This window comes from Taeniopygia guttata, chromosome 2 (assembly GCF_048771995.1).
Source record: "Taeniopygia guttata chromosome 2, bTaeGut7.mat, whole genome shotgun sequence".
In the NCBI taxonomy this organism is placed as follows: Eukaryota; Metazoa; Chordata; class Aves; order Passeriformes; family Estrildidae; genus Taeniopygia; species Taeniopygia guttata.
In genome coordinates this window covers 67390167-67414157 of record NC_133026.1, presented here as the reverse complement: position 1 = coordinate 67414157, position 23991 = coordinate 67390167, and the positions used below count along the sequence as shown (strand labels likewise).

At 36.8% G+C, this 23991-nt stretch overlaps 1 protein-coding gene across 4 annotated transcripts in view; it reads right to left on the bottom strand.

The window, feature by feature from the left end:
• The window catches only part of DTNBP1 (dystrobrevin binding protein 1), a 62475-nt gene that overhangs the window by 13704 nt on the left and 24780 nt on the right, over positions 1 to 23991 (bottom strand). For all 4 annotated transcript variants that reach the window (XM_072924166.1, XM_030265538.4, XM_072924167.1 and 1 more), the window contains one exon: positions 21711 to 21733. In XM_072924166.1, coding sequence (XP_072780267.1) covers positions 21711 to 21733 — 23 coding nt within the window. The remainder of the gene's footprint in view (positions 1 to 21710; positions 21734 to 23991) is intronic.

Sequence of the window (23991 nt, the reverse complement as noted above, 5' to 3'; positions counted from 1 at the left end):
AAGACAGATCTCTTCAAGCTACATTATAATAGTCTCTTATGAAAGTGTTTTTCAATCTATGGGTTGTTTTTAAATTCAGCCAATTGGACAGTAACAATTATATAGGCACAATAAAAGGAAGACCAAAACAAAAATTGTACTACATTCAAACAGAACAATCTGGCTGCGCATAAAGCCATATTTTCAGAATATACTATATTTTCACAGTTACAATTCCTCATTTTCTGCTATGGGAAGGCATTACATAGCAAAAAACAGGGCATCTGACATTAAGTGCACAAATATACACAGTGTGTTTTTTCCACTGAACATTTTTATCTTTAAAATTAAAATGTGAAAAACAGTTTAGTTAGCATACGGGGTGTGATTCAGAAGTAAGGCAATATTCAGTGTGTCAGTTCTACGGAAAGGACATTGAGTTTTAAATTTTTAATGAAACCTTTTAAACTTTCTTCTATGCATCTAGTTTCCATATACTCACAGCCAATTCCACTTGCTTTTTCATTTTTCACAGAATATTAAATGGTCTATAGCTGAGAAATAACAGACCATAACAAAAAAAGCAGCCCTGACAAAATTTCCAACTTGCAAAATATTAGCAGTCATTAAATTGATCAATTAAAAGAAAAAAATTCTTTTGATAAACTTGAAAAATGTTTGAGACAAATCTTTTGAAGGAGAAAAAAAAAGTATTGAAAGATGATCTGCTCCCACTGGCTTGCTGACTTATTTCTGTGCCATCTTCCAAAGCGTTCAAACTTGCAACACTGAAGGCAGACTAAAGGTCATCTTTATCTACAGTGCCAAAGCCCTTCCATATTTTTACTGCCAATTTAGAACACTGTCTGCAACTTTGACATGTCTGTTTGCTTTCTAAAAGATTTAAGGGCAAACCTTGAGGAGCAAACCATACAACATGGGCACACGGGAAGAAAACCAAAACCCTTCCTTCTTCACAATTTATAAATTACAACAGGAAAGTGTATGGCTACATTCACTTTCTTCTTTTGTTCAACCCTGAGGAATGATCTAGATCTCCCAGGATTTCATGTGGTAGCCAACGTTTGCTACTAATAAGAAGGGAAGCTACCAGGTCTCAACATATCAGTAGTTTTCAGATTTTTCCTCTGACATGCAAGTTTTATCATGGTATGTCTTTAGAGACAACCAGGCAAAACTAGCGCAAAAGTTGGTAAAAAGTTGGCAAAGTGAAGGCAGACCACCACTCAACCAAACAACAAACTTGATTTTTTGGTACTAGATCAAACTGGCACTGCCACACTTAAGACACACTGGTGTCTGGGAGCAAAAACAATTCTTCTAGATCCAACAATTATGAAAAAGAAACCCTTCTGGAGGGGTTGTGTTTGACTGTGTTTATGGAGGATCAGCCATCATGTGTCCTCCTGAAGCTGGCACAGAAGTGACATCAGGTGTAAAACCAACAGCCACCACACTGTCAGGTCCAGCTAAAGCCCCAACTGCAACCATGTTCACTCAAATCTATTTTTGCTGTTTAGTCATTAATTCATCAATGGCAGCACTATGCATGAATCAACAGTGCAATTTTAATTTTAAACTTGTACTTATTCTGGTTTAGCTTGCAGTAACAGATAAATTGATTAAAAATTTGCTATTCAAATCAAACTGATCTTAAAAAGCACGTCATTAATATTTCAAGTACTGGAGTAGGCTAGTTTAATGGTAGTACAAAAACTAGCGCGTCTTTTTTCCATGTGCCTTATCTAAGATCTTAACATCATTAGGTTAATAGATTATTTTAAATAAATAATTTAATAAATAGAAATAAACAGACTAATGGAAACAATCAGAGTAATTTATTAGGATTAAATACATCTAGACAAGTTCCACTGGTTAACATGACTAACCAGGTCACCTGTACCCTCAAAGGAAGAGCACAATTAATAGCTAAGACTCTTGTCTTATTTGATGTTCAGTTTTACACCTGCTTTTCATTGGGAGGAATTGTTACCACTAAAACAGGACAAAAATTCCTATGTCTCTCAGTTGCTTGACCTGACACCTCAATGAATATATGCAACAAAAAGAGAGACACCCATAAAGCAAGGGAGAGGGTGGAGCAGGTGGGTGATGTTACTGATGCTTCAGTGGAGCATGAAACACAAGAAATATGAAAGGAAAGGAGATACGAAGGAAGAGAAATTATGATGGGGCAGAGGGAGAGGAGAAAGGCAAATGACAAATTGTTCAAAAGAGATAACAAATGAGATATGACCCTTCATCCTGGATTTCTCCAGCCTGGTAGAGATTAAACAAGTTGAGGGGAGAAAAAACAATACTAACTAGGAGGAAGAAACTTGAGAGGCAGAGAAGGCTTTGCCTTATCAAAACCAAACACCACAAACAAAAAGCCAGTACAATAAAACTGACCCTACCAAAGCTTCTCTGACAGACAAATTCCCAAGAGGCTGCAGGAACAATTTGGTTCGAATGAGGAAGCACATCCTGCTTTGTGACCATCAGTGACTAAACCCTATGCCTACACTGAAAATGACCTGACAGATGACACCTAGGATACAGTATCTTATTTGAGCAAACAAAGAAAATCCACCTAAAGGATGTATAGACATCAAAGTGACAGTGAAGAGTGAATAAAAAGCAGAAATTCAGAAAGCTGATAAAAGCACTTGCAAGGGGGAAGGGAAAAAAGAAGGGGGCTGACTGAAGAGGGAAGTCAGTGTAATTAGGACTGTGAAACCTGTAAAATACACATCCTATGAGACTATTCTTTTCAATATACACAGCTGTATGAAATTTCTCTCTCAGCTTTTCCTCCCCCTACCTTCTTTTCTTCTAGCACAGGGATGCCACACAAGTCTTCAACATCTCCTGCCACACCCTGGGACAGCAAGCACTGACTTGTGCCTGTGCTGCAATACAGTATAAAATGAGGAATTCATTTCCCTGACATCTGTATCAATCAACTTCTGACATTTGTAAGCATTTTAAGAACATTCACCTTCAGGCCAGCTAAAAATACAGAGCACTTAATTTATAATATTTTCCTTAACTCCTGAATATGTATAAGGCCTTGCTAACCTAATTTTTGATTTTGTTCTTCAGAGTAATTTAGCACTAATTAGTCACAAGTACCTTAAACCTTACAAAATGCCTGCACATTTTCTCCACAGGGCAAACATGCTGCTGATTTCTGAAAAAGTTAAATTTCCTAACTCTCACTCTCTTTCTCTGAACAGCACCTCTCTACTAGGTATCATTCTCCATAGCACAAAAATCACACATTGAATCTCTCTAACATATACAGCCACCCATACCTGCACCAATTCAAAGAGCCCCTACTACATACTGATTCCAAAATAGGAAGTGGAAATGCTAATTTGTGAAGCATTAGAATAAACTATAAGCAAAAGTGAACTGATCCAACTCAGTGTCCAATTTTTCTTCTTTCACATCTAAGCTGGAATAACGTGCTGCTTGAAATCTGAACATCAACTAATTTTAGAGGAGGGGATCATTAGAACACAGTATGACCTTTATTAAATATGAATTATTTGTTCACAATACATTTGGCATGACAGTGAGAAAAAAACATTGCCTTCAGGCCACCATTATATCTGCCCTGTTTCCTTCTCTTTCTTCCTGTCATCCTACATCTGCTTTGTCAGCCCCAACAGTATCCAACCTCCATGGCAAAAGACATTTGCTGCCTCGTTTTAAAGCAACCAAAGGTATTCTTATTCATTACTAACACAGAAATAAAATTACAGATTTTAAGACCTAAATGCTTTAGGCAGAATATTTGTCATCTCTTCACTACTGCTGTAGATTACAACAGATGACACATTTGATTTCACTGGTTTCATGCAGGGAAAATTTTATTCACACTCTTTAGGACCAAAATTTTTTAAGTAAAACATAAAGCTTAATGGAAGTGGGTTACAAACAATATCAGAGGGTCTGAACATTTGATGCCCAGAGACTTTGGAATGCCTTTTAAAACACAAAAGAGACAGGCAAAGTGAAGAGAATTTAAAGAAAAAAAAATGAAGAGAATTTAAAGAAAAAACTCCTCACAAGACTAACACTGAAACCATCTAATCTGTCCTGGGGCTTGGGTAACAACAAACCCAGTGGAATATGACAAACAGACAGTGAGGTACTTCAAGACAGGGACAAATACACAGAACAGCATCTGGCAATTCACCTCAATATCAGTTCCTAAACATACCTGAAATTATAAACAAAGCTTGAGATGGAGATGGGAATGAACCAAGAACATTCCTGTTCTGTTGGAACACATTTTCTTTCTAGGATGGAATGAATGCTATACCAAGGTGTTCAGTAAACACTGAACTTCAACCTATTGTTGCTCTCTTATAAACTATTAAATCTGTTTCTAACAGTGACTATCTAAGGCTAATGAGAACTGAAGCATGCATAAGGAATCAAAGTAACATCATTTCTATAATTTCATGCTCTATAAAACTGTAGACATTTGGTTAAAAAGGCTCCTATTTTGAAACATCCTTGCTGATATTATTCATTCTAAATTATTTTTCATCTGTGCCTTATGTATTATAGAAGTTCCCTTGACAATACGTGTGCTTCTATATACATCAAACAGTGGCTGCATCAAAGACGGAACTAACCATAACAAGCCTAAAATCTTGGAAGGAAGAAGATAGAGCACTGGCACTTGATAATACATCAATACTGTATTTTTGAAATAAGACTGTTAAATATAGAATCACAGAATTGTTAAGGTTGGAAAAGACCTCTAAGACCCTCAAGCCCAACTGTCAACCCAGCACCACCCCCGTGTTCACCACTAAACCAAGTTCTCAAGTGCCATAGCCACGTTTTTGAGTGCTTCCAGGGACACATTCACAAACATGTGGAAGATGACTCAACCACTTCCCTGGGAAATCTGTTTCAATGCTTGACAACCCCTTGCACAAATAAACTTTTCCCAACATCCAATTTAAACCTCCCCTAGTACAACTTGAGGCCATTTCCTTTATTGTTGTCACTTGTTACTTGGCAGTAGAAACTGATTCCCACCTCACCACAACCTTTCAGGCAGTTGTGGTGAGCAATATGGTCCCTCCAAGCCTCTTTTCCTCCAGGCTAAATACAAATGCATTGTGCTCAATATAGTATAAATAATTTCATATATGAACATATGAAGCATTAAAGGGCTAGAATAAATTGCATTTTGATTAAGAAGTTTACAAGGTAGGAGTTTCCATTTACTATTCAAAATAGGTCAGACATATACTTGCATACTGCTATTATAATCCACTTTAAAAAGTGAAAACAGTAATCACATCAGCACCTATTAAAGTGTGATGGCCTGCTTTTTCTAATACCTGTCTAATGCTTTCTAAATAGCAAACTGAATGAGGATATTCAGCCTAGGAAAAAAAACATAATAAAAAAGACTGGAAGAGATTTCATTTTATAAGCATGTATAGCATGTATATAGAAAATAAAACAAGTTATTCTTAAACCTGCAAGTTAAAATTAAGAACATAAATTTACAGTAAGGTAGCCTATAATAATATAGGTCTGATGATTTCCTATTTGGAAAGACCCCATTTCAAAGTCTAATTTAAAGAACACATTAACTTCTTTTTAAAATATTCTTTAAAGGTTCTAAACAGTTGACCATATTTCACCCTTCACTTTTATTAATCTGTGGGAACAGACCTGACAGATTTGAGAACAAGGCAGCAGCCAACTAGTTAAATCAGCAGTACTGGAAGCATAATGTGCACCCACTGATTCACCAAGGTTATATAAAGTGACACAGCAAATGAATAGCACTGCTTTCCTGCCTCCCAAAATACAAACCACTCAGCTACTCAGCCATTACAAATGGTATCTGTGTTTCACTGCTAGGAGAGCAACTGTCAGAGCCCAGAAACTGAGCTACCTGCTCATTCAAGAAGAGCTCTGGAGGTCAGATCCAAAGTGTGTTACCACCTGCACTGCCCCCACTTCACCCATTTGAGGATGAACAAGGAAGCCAAGACTTTGCAGATCATTCTAGGATATTTGTGGAGTGATGAAAGTCCTGTAGGAAATCAGTTCTCAGGTGTTTAACAGACTGGATTGCACCTACCCAAGAGGTAACAGGGCAAAAGAACACTATGAAGTAGCTCAACTATAAAATATGGAAGAGCTATGATCAGAAGTACTCTGAAAAATACTTCTCTAGGTACACACACTTTTTGACTTGCAGAATTTAACAGTGTCTGTAAGAACTTGGGAGCCTCCAGAAGTGTAAGACTCTTAAGAGAAACAAAATACCTTAAAAAAAGTCAAAGCACAAAGAATTCTTAAAATAGAAGCTTGCAGAGCACATTATATTGTCAGAGCAAATCTGTCTCCATGCCGCCAAAGATGCTGGCGCGGTGATCCGCATGTAACTCCACCTATCTTTTAAGGCAAAAACTGTCCTAGTACCACTGCTTGTGGGCTTTAATGCAAAGTTCTGGCAATCATCCAGAACTCCAGAAGGGAGGGAAAGCAGCCTTTCAAATTTTCTTTTTAGGTCATGACATAAGAGATCACACTGATGGCCACTAATGCCCCATTTACAAATGCAGAGGGAAGTCAGCAACTTGTAATTAAAGAAAAAGGGAAGGCACTTCTAAAAAAAGGCTATATTCTACAGTAACTTCATGCTTACACAAATTATCTAACACTTTTCCCAGAGCTCAGTAAAACATAAACCAGAAAATATCACATACTACATGGAATTGAAAAACAATGGTGAACCAGCGCATTTTTGTCCACAGCAAATAGGCAATCCTAACAGTGATGTTTTTAAACTTAAGTTTTAAGAAAAATGAAGAAAACCCCAAACATTTAAATAAGCTTTTATCCTGTCCCCTATGCTTAGAAGATGAAAAGATATGCATGTTCATCACTGAAATGACCAGACTAAATTTGAGATCAGCTCACTTTTAACATTAGTTAGTGGTACTTAGAGCTTCTATCTTCTGTGAAGAAATCCCAATTGTACTGGTGCTCAAAATGTGGTAAAGTCTTCAGGCAATGATAAAATCAAAAACCTTCCCCACTCTTTTCTCAGTCTTGCCCTTTTAAGAGAAGTTAATGGTTCCATACAATTCTTTGGCTTTATACAGAACACTTTACAGGAGCCTTTGCCAGCAAGACAGATGCCACATTGCCTTCTATATCAAAATAGCAGCTAAGAATGATAAGTGAGGACATCACTGGAACACGGATCCAATTAGCAGAATATGGCAAAATTGACATTTATATAACAAAGTTTCAGGTTAGTCATCGATGACTAAATTTATACCACAGAGCTATTAATTCTCACCCTCTGTAGACAGAAGAGCAGATTACAAGAATCAGAAAACCAACAGACTTCAGTAGAATCACAGAATGACTGGGGTTGGAAGGGACCTCTGGAGACCATCCAGTCCAACCCCTTGCCAAAGTGGGGTCACCTAGAACAGATGACACAGTAACACATCCCGGTGGTTTTGAGTATCTTCAGAGAGGGAGACTCCACAACCTCCCTGAGCAACCTATTCCAGTACTCTGCCACCTTCAGTGTAAAGAAGTTCTTCCTCATGCTGAGGTGGAACTTCCTGTGTTTCAGTTTATGGCCATTGCTCCTCATCTTGTTACTGGGCACCACTGAAAAGACTCTGGCACCATCCTCTTGGCACCTGCCTTCAAGATATTTTATGCATTAATGAGATCTTCTCTCAGTCTTCTTTTCTCCAGACTAAACAGGCCCAGCTCCCTCAGTCTTTCCTCATAAGAGAGATGCTCCAGACCTCTAATTATCTTTGTGATCACCCACTGGATCCTCTTCAGGAGCTGCTTGTCCTTCTTCTGAGGAGACCAGACTAGACACAGCACTCCAGATGTATTGTTTGAAACTCCTGTGTTCCTCTTTCTCAGTAACTTGGAAACTCTGGTAGGGCAGAAAGCAACTGATGCCAGACAAAAAAACCTGAGCAGTATCACAATACAGGCAGACAGTACTTTCAGGCCTATTGTATTTAAGAAAACCTCTTTGCTAAATTAATACTGGAACAATTCATACAATTAACAATTAGCTGTAGGCAAACTAGTTACTACAAAACAACCTCCCCAGCTCTCCCCAGTCCAGCTCACCCTGGCCTTACAAGAATTTTTCCTGATACTAACTGCCTCAATATGTTTACATGTAGAAGTCTCCATGTTCTGTCAAGCAAGCCAAGTCTCCTAGCATCTTGTGAAATAAGCTCTCTTTTTATAATTCAGTTGTTTCTCTAACACCTCATTTGCAGCTCTCCACTGGAAATCTCATGATTGATCCATCCCTGAATGTTATTTACCCTGTTCACAGTTGAATTAATCCTAATAGTTCATTTCTCAAAAGAGACTTCATAACTGAGATTGTTTTCCTCCTAAATCATTCTCACTCAATAACCCATCATTTGCCGAACTTTTTGGTAGGCTATTTATTATTTTTGTCAGTGCTGGATAAAATCTTTTCTATTTTCTCTTCTGTTCTAGAGTTAGTCCATAACTCTTTCACATAACAAATTAGTTTTCACTCCATGGATTTTTTATTAGACTGAATAATCACTAGTATGCAGGAGAAAACTTCATTGGTACAAAAGCACCCTGAATTCTACACAGGAAGCAGAGCATTCATGAGAAAGGGAGACAGATGTATCTCTGCCAGACTTCCACCCTGCAACTAGTGGACATATTCACACCCATGATGGCTTCCCAAATGTGCTGAAAATCAAGGATTTGGCTTTCAATTCTGTCAGCTTTCCTACAGCTTTGCATTGGAAACACGCTCACTTGTAATAAGAACAAGACACTTAATGACTGGCAGCACAACCCTCTAAATAGGTACCAACAAGCAAAAAGGAGAAAAATACATATGTCACCCAGACCTATAATGTGATAGATTGCTTCCAGTCACATGGTTTTGTGGAGACAGAAGCTAAAGCTGCAGACCCTGCTTGAGAACCCTTGCTCTCCATCAAGAGACAGAAACTACCCCACACCTGAGAGTAACCACATGGCCAATGGTGCTCTCTAAAATAAAGGCTCAGGACATTGTGTCAGCAAAATGGCAATTCCCACATCAGTGGTGACCTGCAAACCCTGAACCTATCAAGCACCACCAGTTTCACTTCCTACCCTTGTAAACATACAAGGTAACTGAAAATAAATTGTGTAGTGTTTAGTGCTGTCTTCTCCACGAGGTGTAGGCTTCCAGTTTAATGCTCAATAACCAGAGAGAATAAACCTATGAGGATTTAAGATTATGATCAAGGGAAAACCCTCCTGAGCCAATGGAAATGCTGGTGTGCAAGGTCTGGAGTGATTACATAATCATCTAATTAAGACAGAAACTCATTCCTATAAATGGCACCATTCCCGTTTGATTTAAAATGAGACACAACCAGCTACGTTTTGATCAAGTTCACTTATGCAACATCAACATAGCACTAGCTGCCTTCTACGTAAAAGGAAAAAAAGGGCTGAGTGACATCTCCACAAGATTCTTACTTCACCCTAATCCACAGAGTAACCCAAGTGATTAAAAATGAAACAATATGTAAATCAAATCTGCCTCAACCTCTTTTGGTGTTAACTCACACACTCTATTAGAAATATGTAATCTAGAAATATTTCGTACATATAAAAATGTGTTGCTGGCTCACATTTTAAATATCTATTTTTATTACACAGTATTTCACCCGCAAAAGCAGATACATCCCAAAAAAAGACACCACACAAGCTACAATACCAAGGACTTACATTTGTACAGTTTCAGCTCCACTGCCTTGATACAATTTCACATTACATACCTAACACTCAAATAAGATGGGCAGAATAGTTTACCGAAATGCCCACATTTTTGTTCCATTTACTGAAAAGAGAAGAGAAGCATTCAAAATTCTTACATGCTCACATGCACACCTCAGCCATCCACACACATCATTAGAACCTGAACAGAAAAAGTAGTTTAATGACACACTGCTGGGAAAGGCGGGGCTCAGATTTATGTAAGAACATGCTATACGGAAGGAATAAATTATTTCTACAGCAGCTTTTAGAAGAATTTTACTATTTTTGAACATTGTGAGAACCAGAATAGTATCATATTTAGAATACCACTACAGAAAGAAATGGTATCATTTGGAGAAACATAAAACGTGTATACTCTATTGCAGTAGATTTATTTAGTTACAAATCAAACTGATGAAATGTCTGCACTTACAGTTACATTTCTAACATAAAATAGAATAAGCATGCCAAAAGAATTCTGTCATTATAAAACTGTCCAAAAATTAATTTGCACCATGATAAAGTCACAGGCAGCAAGAGCCTAGAGCATTTGGTCTTTCAGCATCCCAAAAAATACTACAGCTGGTCTTGTTAGAGAGTTTAAAAGTAGGTATATGAGTATTTTTAACCTGTCATTAACCACAGCCTACATAGCGGGTGAGCAAAGAGATTATCAACAAATATGTCTTGCATTACTTTTTTTCTGTCACAAAGCTAGAGATGAAAATGTGATTAAAAAAATAGAATAACCCTGGTTACCATAGAGGTGTTAACCTTTGCAATATTAATGTTCATACTAAGGCTTCTACTTTCTGCTACCTCTTCCCAGAAGTACTCGGAGAAATATTGCTAAGGCTTAGATTTCAAACTATTCTCCAATCTCATATTGTAGTCCTTATATAATTCCAAGGTTGGCCCCCACCCCACACACAAAAAAGCTGTTCTATTGTCCAAGATATGATAGTAAATAAGGAAAAAAATAAATACTTGCAGCTGTACCCCTCTTTGCCCTTACTTCCACTGCAAGAACAAAGAACAAGTAAACAAGAAAAGAGGGATAACTTTTGCCAATATACACCATGTAGTTAAGAATACAAAATGGATTATACCAGCAGTATGTGTATATATATATATATATATATAGCTTCCAACACTACACAATTTTGAGTGCACAGTGGTCACACCGCATTTAGCAGAACAGAGGGTAAATTTTACCGTCTTTAAGTAAGCAATCAATTGATCTGACTAGCTTATGGAAAACAAGTATTTTTACAAGTTAAGTATTTCTAATCAACACAAATGTAAATAGTTCTCCCATATCAGATGAATTGCTTGAAACTAAATATTCAACTTTAAATAATTATTCAATGCAAATATCAACTTTAGTGGTCAAAATTGCAGCTTATAGGTAGAGCCTTGATAAAGGCATGCTCCAACAGGTTATTAAAATAGCAAATAGTTCCCTTTAGTCTTATCTTTTAGTCCTGGACATCCGCTGAAAAAAAAATCCACGTGAATCGTAACAGGAAAAAAAACTCTTCCAGTGGTTATGTAAAAGAATATAAAAAGAATCAGAGTAGAAATCTACATTTTATTTCTACTTCAATTAGTGCACAGTTCTAAACAACATTACTTACAAATTAACAGCATAAAAATTTTATTGGTTGCATGATTAAGAACATGGTTTCATATGATTAAGGGGGCTTATATGGATGTAAATAGCATTAGCTGCTTCATTAAAAATACACCTTTAAAATGTACTTATTGTTTTATTTATATATAATTAGCATGACTATCTATGCTAACATTCACTGCTCTATTTTTTTATTCTTGGTTTTATCTTCAGATAAGTCTCTGTCTCCTCTCATCATCTGGTGTCACCCCACCCTTAGACACGCCTGCTTGAATTTTAGCTAACAAGATATCTGCGTATTTGAATTCTTTTACTAATTCCGATTAATATTATCTTGACAATAATGCAAAGCGACAGACAAAAGAAAAGCAATAAACAAAGGCCCTGATAAAAAGACATTAAGTCACCATTTATTTTCAATTTGCTAAATCAAGTTGATAATTAACCTGTCATTTACAGCACACCCTTTGCAAATCAGGCAATGGTGGTAACTGAGGAAATTAATTAAGCTAACTTTAATTTCATTTTGCATTTTACATTAGCTTGGCAAGTTAAGGTGACAAAGAACAAAGATGATAATAAAGTTCCACCTACATGAATTCTTCTGAGTATTCTCAGTGCCTCCCGGAGATGACATGGCAGTAAGAATTAAGCAAGTAAAAAGAAACCCAGCACTGGTCAAGTGAAAGCTCCAGTTACCAAGCAGCCCCAGTGATGTGCATCTTCAGTGATGCAGAACAAAGACCTTTGCCAGAAGGCTGCCTTTTCAAAGCAGCGGTACCGCGACGGGCAGTTTCCGATGGGCCGCTCGCACGCAGATGCAGCTGCACACACATGGATACTTCAACTCAGCGCCTCCCCAGAACCTGAGCACAAGCTCCCAGCAGCTGGGCTCCACCAGAAATGCAGGCATGAATTTGGGAAGATACCACACGCTGCTGAACCGAGGGGTGCTGCGGAGACTGAAATCTTCCCAGCGGGATATAATCGGATGACACGCAGCTACAGCATGTGTTTATTTGGCAGAGAGCTGGAAGCGTCTGCAAATGATTCAGAAGCAAGGGGCAAGGTACAGAAGGGTTCTGAATTCTTTTTTTAATTAGGCACTGTTCACGAGGCTCACCCCTTAAAGTGCCTTTCCTTAACATGGCTTAGCTCAGATACCCCACCAACCAGATTACATACTATTCTTACTTCACACATAAAATATTAAAAGACTTGGATGAAATTTTAAAATAAATCAGAATAGTATTCTCCACTGAAAACTGTATTTTCTGTATTATATATCCAGGCCACATTTTCATAAAAAAAAAAAAAAAAAGGCTACGCAGTTGAGAAAAAAAAATACAGCAACAGCATATGACTGAGAATCTTTGGCTCTGCTGATGCTGCAGTTACACAACAGTGTATTTATGTTCAAAAACTGTAAGGCATTCCTTAGAATTTGGAACACTGGCACATGTTGCCTCTTCAGTTTAGGAGGGTGCACAGTGCTGCCAGAAACCAGGATAGCCATAGCAATTCCTTTCTTTTATTTAAAAAGAGCACCTTTAGCAAACCTTCTCTGTGACAATTATCAAAATACAGAGTAGGAACAAAAGGCAATTATATCACAAATACTTCTCCAATCAACATAATTAAAAATAAAAATATCTAGAATGTTTGGCCTACAAAACTTGGGTTTAACTAGTGAAAATAACACCAAAAATATCTATGTGAAAGATTAAAAGAATAATAATCATGAGATAATCCTGCTTCAGTCAGGACTTCAGTAATTAAAGGATGAATTCAAGTTAGAGCTGTAGACAGAACCGACCTCTATTTTTTTACACATCAGTCATTTAAGCATTTGACACAATTAAAATATTACACCTTTAAATATTTTCTGTCCTACGTAAACCGAGTATGGCAGGACTTACGTTCCCATGAAATTGTTCCTATTATCTACAGAGTTTACTATTCACCCCGACAATGGCTGAAGAAAATCCCTATTGTTACCGTGGCCTCCTCCACTCCTTACAAAACCAGGATTCTGCAAGGCTGATTCCAGCACAGAGTAAACTTCTACCACAGCCAACAGGAGCTGCATCTGCACACCCATGAGGAATCTTATTTTAAGCTGCAGTGATGCCAAATTTGTTGTGATACATCTGACCTCTGAAAGGGCTTTTGACTTAGTGCAATACTAGATTACAAAGAGCGTAGGAATCAAGGAAAAAAAGAGAGAACTGTATAAATGCATCACTATTAATATTTGTTGGGAGGATAAACCAGCCCTCTCAAAAAATGCAATGCAAAGACATGATGAGAGGGCATATGGGTGTCTCATGAAATAAAATCCACAAGATTCTCTAAAACTATATGTAGATGAAGCAGAATTTAATAGAAAGGAAGGTTCTGCTCTTCACTCTTACCCAGACAGAATTAGCATTAAAAAACCCTGATAAACACAAGGTTTCAGAAGTATCAGTAATGTCAGCACTCTATGGGTTATGCTAACTCATTGCCTGAATAGTACTTTCAGGCGACAGCTATCACCCAAAATCCTGAAATCTTGTTGAGCATGGAGGCTAGAAACTGCACTATCGAATCTGCAACATAAAAAGTTACATTACAGCTAAACACACAACAAACAAAAAACCAAAAATAAATAAATAGAAAGGCATTTAAAGCATTAAACCAGAAGTGGTTTAGGATAGAAGTAACAAAACCAAAACTTAGCTTTGATCAGCCAAGCTACAACAGCACACACTATGTATTCCAAGGAAATCTATCTGGTTTGCCCATAAATAATCTGGTCTCTCTATAGCTGCCTTTTGAAACTTCCTCTAGAAACTCTACTCCCTATTTACAGCTTTGAAAATTCAGGCCCTTTTCCAGTATATAACCACCTGAGTAATGATCTGCCCAAGGCTGTATTGACACTACAAAAAAAGATTTTTGTTTTCACCTCACCAGTTGACAACAAATAAAAAATGAGCAGAAGGAAATAATTCCTCATCATATCAAATTATTAAGAGCTGAGGTTTTTCAGTCTGGAGAAAAGATGACTTTGGAGAAACTTCACTGTGGCCTTAAGGGGGCTTTATAAAAAGGAGGGAGAGGGACTTTTTTATGGGCAGATGGTGACAGGATAAGGGGCAATGGATTTAAAATCAAAGAGTGCAGGTTTAGATTAGATGTTAGGAAGAAATTCCTTACTTACTGCCAGTGGGTGGTGAGGTACTGGCACGGGTTGGCCAGAGATGCTGTGTATGCCTCATCCCTGGAAGTGTTCAAGGCCAGGGTGGATGGGGCTCTGAGCAACCTGGCTTAGTGAGTGGCACCCTAGCCATAGCAGGGGGGTTGGAAATAGATGATCTTCAAGGTCCCTTTCAGCCCAAACCATTATATAGTGAGTTAGTTGACAATGCAGACTCCTTTGGGCAAAGCACCATGGAAATGGGCTTTCTGATGTAGTAATTAAAGGCAGAATTGTAGATAATTTTGTTCTACAGTTGAAATATGCCAAACCTCCCCTACTTTTCTTCTTCTATTAAAATGTAAATTCTATTTCTTGTATAGAAAATATTATCTGTCCTGAAGATTTGATGCTTATTAACATATTAGATATATTTCTTTCCAGTCATCTGCAAAATAAATGCGTACACAAGACATTATCCATTGTAGTTTGCTTCACTCCCAGTCTTAATACTTAATCCAGCAAATGCTTTGATGCCTTGGCAAAGGCAGCTAATACATTTTCAATTACACCTCATGCTCAATTTGTGCTGCCAATTGAGAACAAAAAAGTCATGTTCAGAGGGTCAGCGCGAGGTAATCAATTGCATTTGTGTATTATCCCAGGAAACGGAAAGTTTCCCCTGCTCCTGGTTATGCATTCATAGATAGGACAAGCTCTTAAAGTATGCCATTAAGTTGGGTAACTCAGCCAAACAGAATCAGACATGTGCAACTCGTCACCATCCAGCTGTGGGCTACAGAAATGTACATCTGAAAGCTCATACATATATTTTAGTATTGGTAATATCTGCCCAGATGTATAAAGATTCAATTATTTACTGGGAAGGACTGAAACCAATGAATCCAAGAGGGAACCTTCCTTAAATTCCTCTATTCAAAAGGATTTTAAAACAAAATCACTATTTGTTAAAAGGCTTGATTTTAAGGCCATACCATTTCAAGGAAGGCAAAAAAGGAGCAAAAAATAGAAGAAAGCTAGATACAGACCTAGAAACTGTAAAAAATGTTCAACAGATGCAAGAGTCTGCAAACTTGAAAACATAAAAAATAAAATGAAAAGCAAGTTAGCTGTAAGGACACTTCAGAATCTTGTTTCCTCCTCCATCCGTCTCATCCTATTACACTAAAATGGAAGACTTAAGTAGTTAAACCTTATTTGCCTTTCACTAAAGGTTTGACCAGAAGTGCCCAAGACACAAGTCTTTCTGTTCCCTAGAGAATGGTTATCATATGTAAGAGTCTTGGTCCATTCTTGCTACAAACAACACAGAGCATCCAAAGCTGCAAGTCTCCTTCCATAGCCTGGATGGGAAAGAAGCTAGTAAAACACAGTATTAACTAGAAATCTACCAGGATATTTTCACCTCATAGCAGAATAATGAGGAAAAGTCCAGATATCTGAATATCAACCTGCAATTCTAATTCCATTTTAACTTTATTAAAAAAGAATTAAGCAATCCTCTCCCAACTGTTGTCTGGTATGACAAAGCAAGAGTTGCCTGTGCTACAAGGTTTAAATATTGAAATGTTGGACCACTGAAATGTTAAAGTAATTGAACTCTGTGTGGCTGGAATTAATTTCTACCACAATGTCACCTTACTCTTGCTCAGAAGAAACATACAGGATTATGTGCTCAAAATGACAGCTCAACTTCAAGAGTAGCTACGTCATTGAATTTATGAGCTTTGTCAACCATGAGCTGTAAAGACCTCTACTGCATATTACATATGCATTTGGAAGGCAATATGAAGAGTAGGAAAAAGGAGTTTTATTTTGACAGCCATCAGGGCACAGCATAATAAAAAGGATTCCTAGACTGGATGAAAGAAAAAACAGTTTGACACACTATTTGTTAAAGTGAGTAGACCTCAAAAAAATGGCAAACAAAGAGATGGAGTCAACACACTGCTCCAAATGTTGTGTGCACTTAGAAGAGGGAACAGCGAAAGTCCAGAAATTAAAGTTTGGATATAAACATATTTAAGCTCCTCATAAAAGGACTGGAAAACTGCAATCTCAACAGCAGCATCTTAGATGCATGAATAGGGATGCCAAAAAATGTGCATATCAAATGTGACCTAATGACTTAACCTTGAAGGAAAAAGTAAGAAAAAACATCTCTTTACTTCACAAGTCAGTTTCCCAAGGAATATTTTGACAAAGCTCTTAAAACTTATCAGGCCTTGTTTGGGAGAGACCTCTGATTCAAAAGGCTGAAAACATATTTTGTTGTATTGTAAACAAAAGTGCTGAAAATGGTCATATGATCTGTTTCCCTGAGCTTGAACCAAACTAATCCTGTTAAAGCTCAGAAATATGCATGACTCAGTAGCCAAAGCCATGCATGTATTTGCCCTTGCACAGTTGCTTCCACCTTTCATTGTCCAAAAGTGCTGTGTTGCTGATCTCCAAACAGCCTCTAGTGCTTTAGTCCTCTTTCCAGAAATGAACTCAAAACATTGCATCCTGAACTTTTTATTAAAAGAGACTTCTGAAAACAATTTTGAGATCAAACATGTATATAGTTCCTATTTGGATAAATTAGAAGTAAACTCAACAGCTTATGTTATTACCATTGTGCAATTCTACTACTTTTAAAACTTTTATTTTTCCCTACTCTCTCGCTGCTGATTACCTACCCCATTTTCTGCTCCACTCTGCCATCTTCGAATGAGATTAACAGTATCCTGTGACTATTTACTACACAATCCTGGCTGATCTGGAGCTAAAGGAATGTTAACTCAAAAAAGAAAAAAATAAATTTAACAATGGTATGATGTGCCTAGAAGGATGATGGAATGATTTGAAATCTCAGTGCAGTCCTAAATGCACTAGGTTTCAAGTATCAGGAGCAAATAACCACATATGTGCTATCAAATTTCCAGTTTCTCAGCTGTAAAATGAAAATGATACCTTCCTAAACAATGCAAGAGCACAACCCCTCAAATACTAAAATCAAAACCACACACAGATATCAACTACACTAAACTCTACTATTGCAAGAAATTCCCAAGATTCAGAACAGAACACTTTTTTTTTTTAGCATCTTTGTAAGTGTCAGCCAAGACTGGACAGCACAGAGCACAGGCTAGTTCCTACAAGCAGGTCTCCCAAGACTGATATTGGAGCAAGCTAGAAAGAAACTTGCAGGCCACTACATATGGCACACCAATGTTTTCCAATTCATAAAACCATCATCTTTTATAGCAAAGACCTCTGTAAGATAAAATACTAAAAAAAGATAAAGAACTGGATAACCTTTGAGATATTCTGTCCTCATACTTCACATACACAAATGCCAGTGCTGCAGCAGTGTCAACAAAGACATCACATACTCATTCCTTGCCTACTTCAGAGAGAGATGTTTAACACAAAAAGCAGGAAAGCTTGTAACCTTCACTTTCTCAGCATCACACATTATTAAATAATAATCAATTTCAATTACTCTGTAATAGAAAACCCTTGTGGTTGAAAGAAGAGAGACTGGAAAGGTTTGTCCTGCTCCTGCACACTGTGGGTGCAGCAAACAACAAAGGAGAATGTCTGGTCCTATAAAAATAAGCCTTAAAGCAAAAGGAGGAATAGTAAAATCTATTCCTCACAATGAAATGGAGTTCAATCTGCAATGCCAACATGGAAATGGCAGAAAAAAGATTCTAAAACATTGACAAATACAAAAATAATTCATAATTTCTTAAAGTAGTATTACAGTCTTATTTATTCTTATGCTCCTTAAAGGTACTAACATCAATGAGCAAGAGAGTTAGTGGATTCTCAACACCTTTCAATGCTGCAACCTGGCATATATACGTTCCTTGTTAGGGCCCCTTCTGGATGACCCCTGGTATCTTCAAAAAATATACTTAAAAGATTTCTACCATTTTCTACCTTGGTGCACACAGTGGGAAGCTGTAAATAAAACCAGGAACAATTCAATTTCTCAGTTGTGTAGATTTTGCTTCAATATTAAAATAAATAAATACTAGGTATATATAAGGGCACTTAAAATGCTTTTAAGGTTACAGACATTTGAAGATTTTACAAATTTACAGACTACACCTGTGCACCTATTTGTATTTACACATCCACAAAATTCCAGTGAAGTAAAGTTTTAGAACAGATCTGAGAGGTCTGTGAAACTACTCAGTGGCCTTATGAGTACATCTGCACTCTCAGGGTCAGTGCCAACAAAAAATTTGCATTTTTTTCTGTATTCATTGTGCAATTGATAGTATGCATCACAACACTCAAGTTTCTAGTGCTGTGCTAATTTGAATTTCTAATTTGACTAGACCGTTCAGTTTCTTAACTCCAGTAAAACTTACTCCCTATCCTGAGCAAGGCATAAGAACTCATCACTGGTGAAAGTTGCATCTGGAAACTGAAAAAAGTGCATACAACTCTCTTTTAACCCTTTTGGCAAACATATTGAAGGAATTTTTTTGTGGTACTTTAATTCCTGCATATCCAGAAAGAATGATCTTGTATCTTTATGAAAGATATTTTTATGCAAGACATTTACCATCCTTATGTCCTGGAAGCTATTACATTTTAGCATATGGTATTCAAATTTACAAATAACAAGTTACTATTATAAAAAAAATGGCATTTCGGGTTTTTCCATTGGAACAGATTTTAAAGTACAATGATTTCAAGTGCAAATGCATTAAAAGATGCAAGTGTATAGGAAGATATTTTAAACAGTTCTTCTTTTTTAGACCCCGCACTTGTTATTTAATGAACAGAATGCTGAGGAAGACATTTCACTCTGGACAGTTATGCAAAGATAAATTGGTTGAGGACGTAGTCTATACTTGCAATATTAAAACATAAAGAACCATCTACTCAACTACTTAACATGTTTCAGTTGGAAAAAGTTTTTCCCACCTTCTTTTGCTTTTTACAGAGTTAGGTTGTTAACTTAGGACACACTGCTTGCCCTTGCTGCTGCCTTTTTCCTCCCGCTGTGACAGGATTCCTATGGACATCATCTCAGTTTTCTCACTGTTATCTCAGTGTGCTTCATTGACCAGGAACTAAAGCCAACCAAGTGACAGATCATTTTTGCCAAAATCTAGTGAGCTCTGGAAGCGTCTCAAACCAGAAAACTCAAGCAGGAGCCCCGAGGTAGATTGGGCAAAGCTGTCCAAGAACCGAAACATCTCCCATTATGTAAAGAATCCTTCACAACTAGGACTCTCCTACTCTTCCTATTACCAGCTGATGAAAGATATGCCAGATACTAATGTAAGATCCAAAAGGCCAGAAAAAGACTGATTGAAGCCAATATAATGAATACATCTACTACCCAATCCAGGCTGATAAATAAAATTCCAAGATCTGAGAACGTATTAAGTCAGAAACCCAAGAATACTTCTTCCAAGCATGAATTTTCAATCAGTTGTGCACCTGGATTTTCAGTAGTTTAATCCCAATCTCCTGGGAAATATCAGACAAAAGAATGACAGTTGTTGCCAAGATCAAAACACTGAATCTACTGTTTATTTTAAACTTTTTTGTTGTCATCTTCTAGAAAGGAATTAGACTTGCTTGACAAGACCATCCTTGAAATTTTCTTAGCTATTACTCCCCCTTCTCTTCTGTCAGGTACAAGCTTGTCCACCAGTTCACTGTACAAAAACCCACACAAATTAGGCTGACAGATGTTTAATATCCATTTTCCACAATGCATCCTCCTATGCTTATCTAGCCTTCTCTTGGCTACTAAGACCAATATTTCATAACCAGTATTGGAAATCTGTATCCATTACAGAACCAGTTGTTTAGTTTGGTATATATTTCAAGGTCAACACACAGCTAGCATGTTCCTCTTCCATCAAAATAATTGTCTTTGTAAAATACCTATTGTCAAGTCTCTATTGAAACAAGGGGCACAGAGTGAAACTACTTTGGAAACCCCTCTTCTGGCTTCCAGAAACTCACTTAAAACACCGGATCAATCCAAACAGAAAGCCAGAATTCACTGTTCTCAAAAGCACCAGGTACGACCTGGTAGCTGCCTTGCTTTGGATCAGAAGAAGCCTGGCATTACCTTCCATTTTGTATTGAGTTGCTTTATGTTGAAAGCTGTCAAATCAATCAACCAAAGGGTTGGTTTGGTAAGTTACAGAGAAAGTGACATTTTACATAATCTGTATTGCTTATCTGTTACTGTAACTGTTATTTTCCTTTTGCAACATCTCAAAGATGAGACAGTAATGAACTGAAAAGGCAAAGGAATGCAGCTGATAGAAATTTCCGTCCCTCCTTTCAATTTCAAGACACAATTGATTGACATAAGTCAATGCACCCAACTTCATTCTCATAAATACTAGTCACAAACCTACAGTCACATCCTACCCAAAGAAAGAGATAATAGCAATTTCAAGCTGATCAAACATTAATGTCAGTAGGTAGAGTAAGCCCCAGTTTAGGATTTACTGAAAATGGGACTGTGTTCCATCTATGTACCACAGACAAAGCAATAGTACATGACAAGAGTTTCCACCCATTACATTATATATTGGACAAATATTTGTATATATCATCAAGTATCTCCAACAAGTTGAACTACAAAAATTAAATTTGCATAATACTGTGAAAATTCCCTGGAAACAGCCAGACAAAAACCTTACATGTAACAGCCTGCCACACACGCCAAAAGTATATCAGTGCTGAAAAAGACACCAACTAGTTGAAGACAAAGCCCTTAAAAATTGAACACCAAAGGAAAGGCTTGAATTAGGTACAGGAATCTCTGAAACCTAGATAAGACAACAAAGTATCTGTCTTCTCCCTACACTTAGGACTCTCTCAAAGAAAACTGTAGCAAGAAGAGGTAAAATGAAAAATACACAGCCGGCTGGGTCAACATGAAATTAACACTGTCAAATGTAGAAGGGCAAAAGTTCCTTCCTAGTTTCACTTAATACACAAATTACCATAACTCTTACAAACATTTAAGTAGAAAATAAAAATAGAATTTACCTTTGAATGTCTCCAGTTCCTTCCTGTTGGAGAAGAGCAGAATTTAAAAATAATTAGAAATACCACATGCAGAGCTACAGGATTTATTTTACATGCTTTAAGACTCACTAAAAGACAAAAATCAAAGAATTTGACTGTCACCATATATAAGGGCAATATTACTACATGTGTTTATATAAAGCAAACAAAGTCAACTTGTTTATAAATTAGGCCACCATCTCTTTATAAAAAAGTACAATTATACAAATATTGTACATTTATATCTAGCTACATAATTTCCAGATACACTGCTCCAAAAATAACCAAGTCTTCTTAAGGCTTCAGTTACTAAAGCATCCTTTGCTTAGAGAGATTTACCAATTTACAGTACAGTGAATAACAATTTGTGTTCAATTTTCATCAATGCTATTCAAATAAATCTTGGCAACAATGAAGCAGAAAAATTTAGACAATATCACTCAGTTAAAGCAGAAAGACAGGCAAAGAGATATACAGTGACATTCCTCAGAGGAGATGATTTTCAAGTATGGAATATGACAGATAACCCAGAAAGCCAAGATGCATCAGAAAGTTAAGAAATTAAGAAAAAAAAAATCATTTTTGCCTTCATATCAGGCCACTTTCCATTTTTAGTGGTTATGCAATTGTGAATGCAGGGGCTATAAAATGAACAGAAATATCTTCTTCTCTGTTTTAAAGAAATTGCAAAATGCTCCAGTTGTCATTACTACAAGGTAGTGATTCATCATGAATTTAAAGGCTAAAGAAGAATCAATGTAATAACTGAATAAGGCAGAATGCTGGCCTTAAAAAACACTCATTTACATCAAATATTTTTTCAGTCTGCGCCTCACAGAATGCCTAGTTAAATTCTGAAGCAAAAGTGACTGTAAGAAAAATAAAGACTGAATTCACAGTTGTCCAGATAAATTATTCTATTCTCTATCCACTGACTAAAGCACTCTTCAGTCACCTACCAGAGACACTGTTTCACAATACAGATGCTATACCATAATAACTCCCTTTACCCCTTAACAGATTCAGCAATTCAGCATATATTCTTGCATCAAGTACAGATAAAACTCACTCCAAGTTGAAACAATTTATTCTCTAAGCAGGCCAAAGTATTCTAAAAGAAGCAAGAGAATGAATTTACCTCCACATTTTCAGTGAACATCCCACTTTTGTCACCAAATGTTAAATACAGGTTTTTGAAAGAATGGGTGCTTTACCAGGAAATAAGCTGGAGTGTGATTCACAGTAAAGAATTCTATTAGTTGCATACTTCCTGTGAGTATCTATTTCCTTTCCTGCTTCTCCTCCATCCCTTTCCCAAGCTAGTTTCTCCCTTTTATACCAGAGAAAAAAGCTACTTTACTATAGCTGTGATTTGCAGGCTCATACCCCAAAAAATTTTTCCTACCTTGTATACTCTAACATAGAGTTACAAAATTCTTAAAGTTACACAATTCTCACAAGCTGCCCTCATTTTTCAATAATGGCACAGTAGTTGAGGAAACAACAATCACAGGAAATGCTTGTTTTCCATGGACTGAAGCAAAACCTTACTGGAGGAAACATCTTGTGAAAGTAAGAGGGGAAAAACTACATTACTTGCACCTAAAATCAGGAGATTTACTTCTCTACAAAAAAGATGAAACAATTACTGCCATTGTGTTGAAAGAGGTTAGTAAACAAGATGGTAATACAATAACCAAGTGGCAAACACTCATTTTGTCTAATCCCCCAGAATTTTCCTTTTCACAATCCGTCAATATTTTTAGGGTTGAGATGCACTAAGATATTGTCCCTATAGCCATATAAATCATTACCATTCATTAAGAAAGTTGGAAAGTAGTATCTGACAAAAACTTTTTTCCCTCTGAAAAATGAGAAGTATCTGTGATTAGCATACAGTAAAAATACAGATTTGAAATTTAAGGATCTGTACTTCCTAGTATCCTCATACCGATTCAGACCTAAAGACTGAAGATTTCATATTTTATATGGCATTAATTAATCTCCGCTTGTGGTTTCTCACAAGACTTTCAATAAAACTTCTATTTAGAAATATATACTAAAGTACAAGCTTATTGAAACCATGTTCAGCATCAGCAGCATGAAAGATTTTTTAAAATTTATTAAGTTAAATTATCCAAATAAAAACTTGGAAGTTTAAACATTTTAATCTTTAATCTCATTTATCAGCAGGTTTGGTATGATCGTGACACTAAACTGAGAAGTGGAAAGGAAAATGACTTCTGATGACATTGGAAAAAAA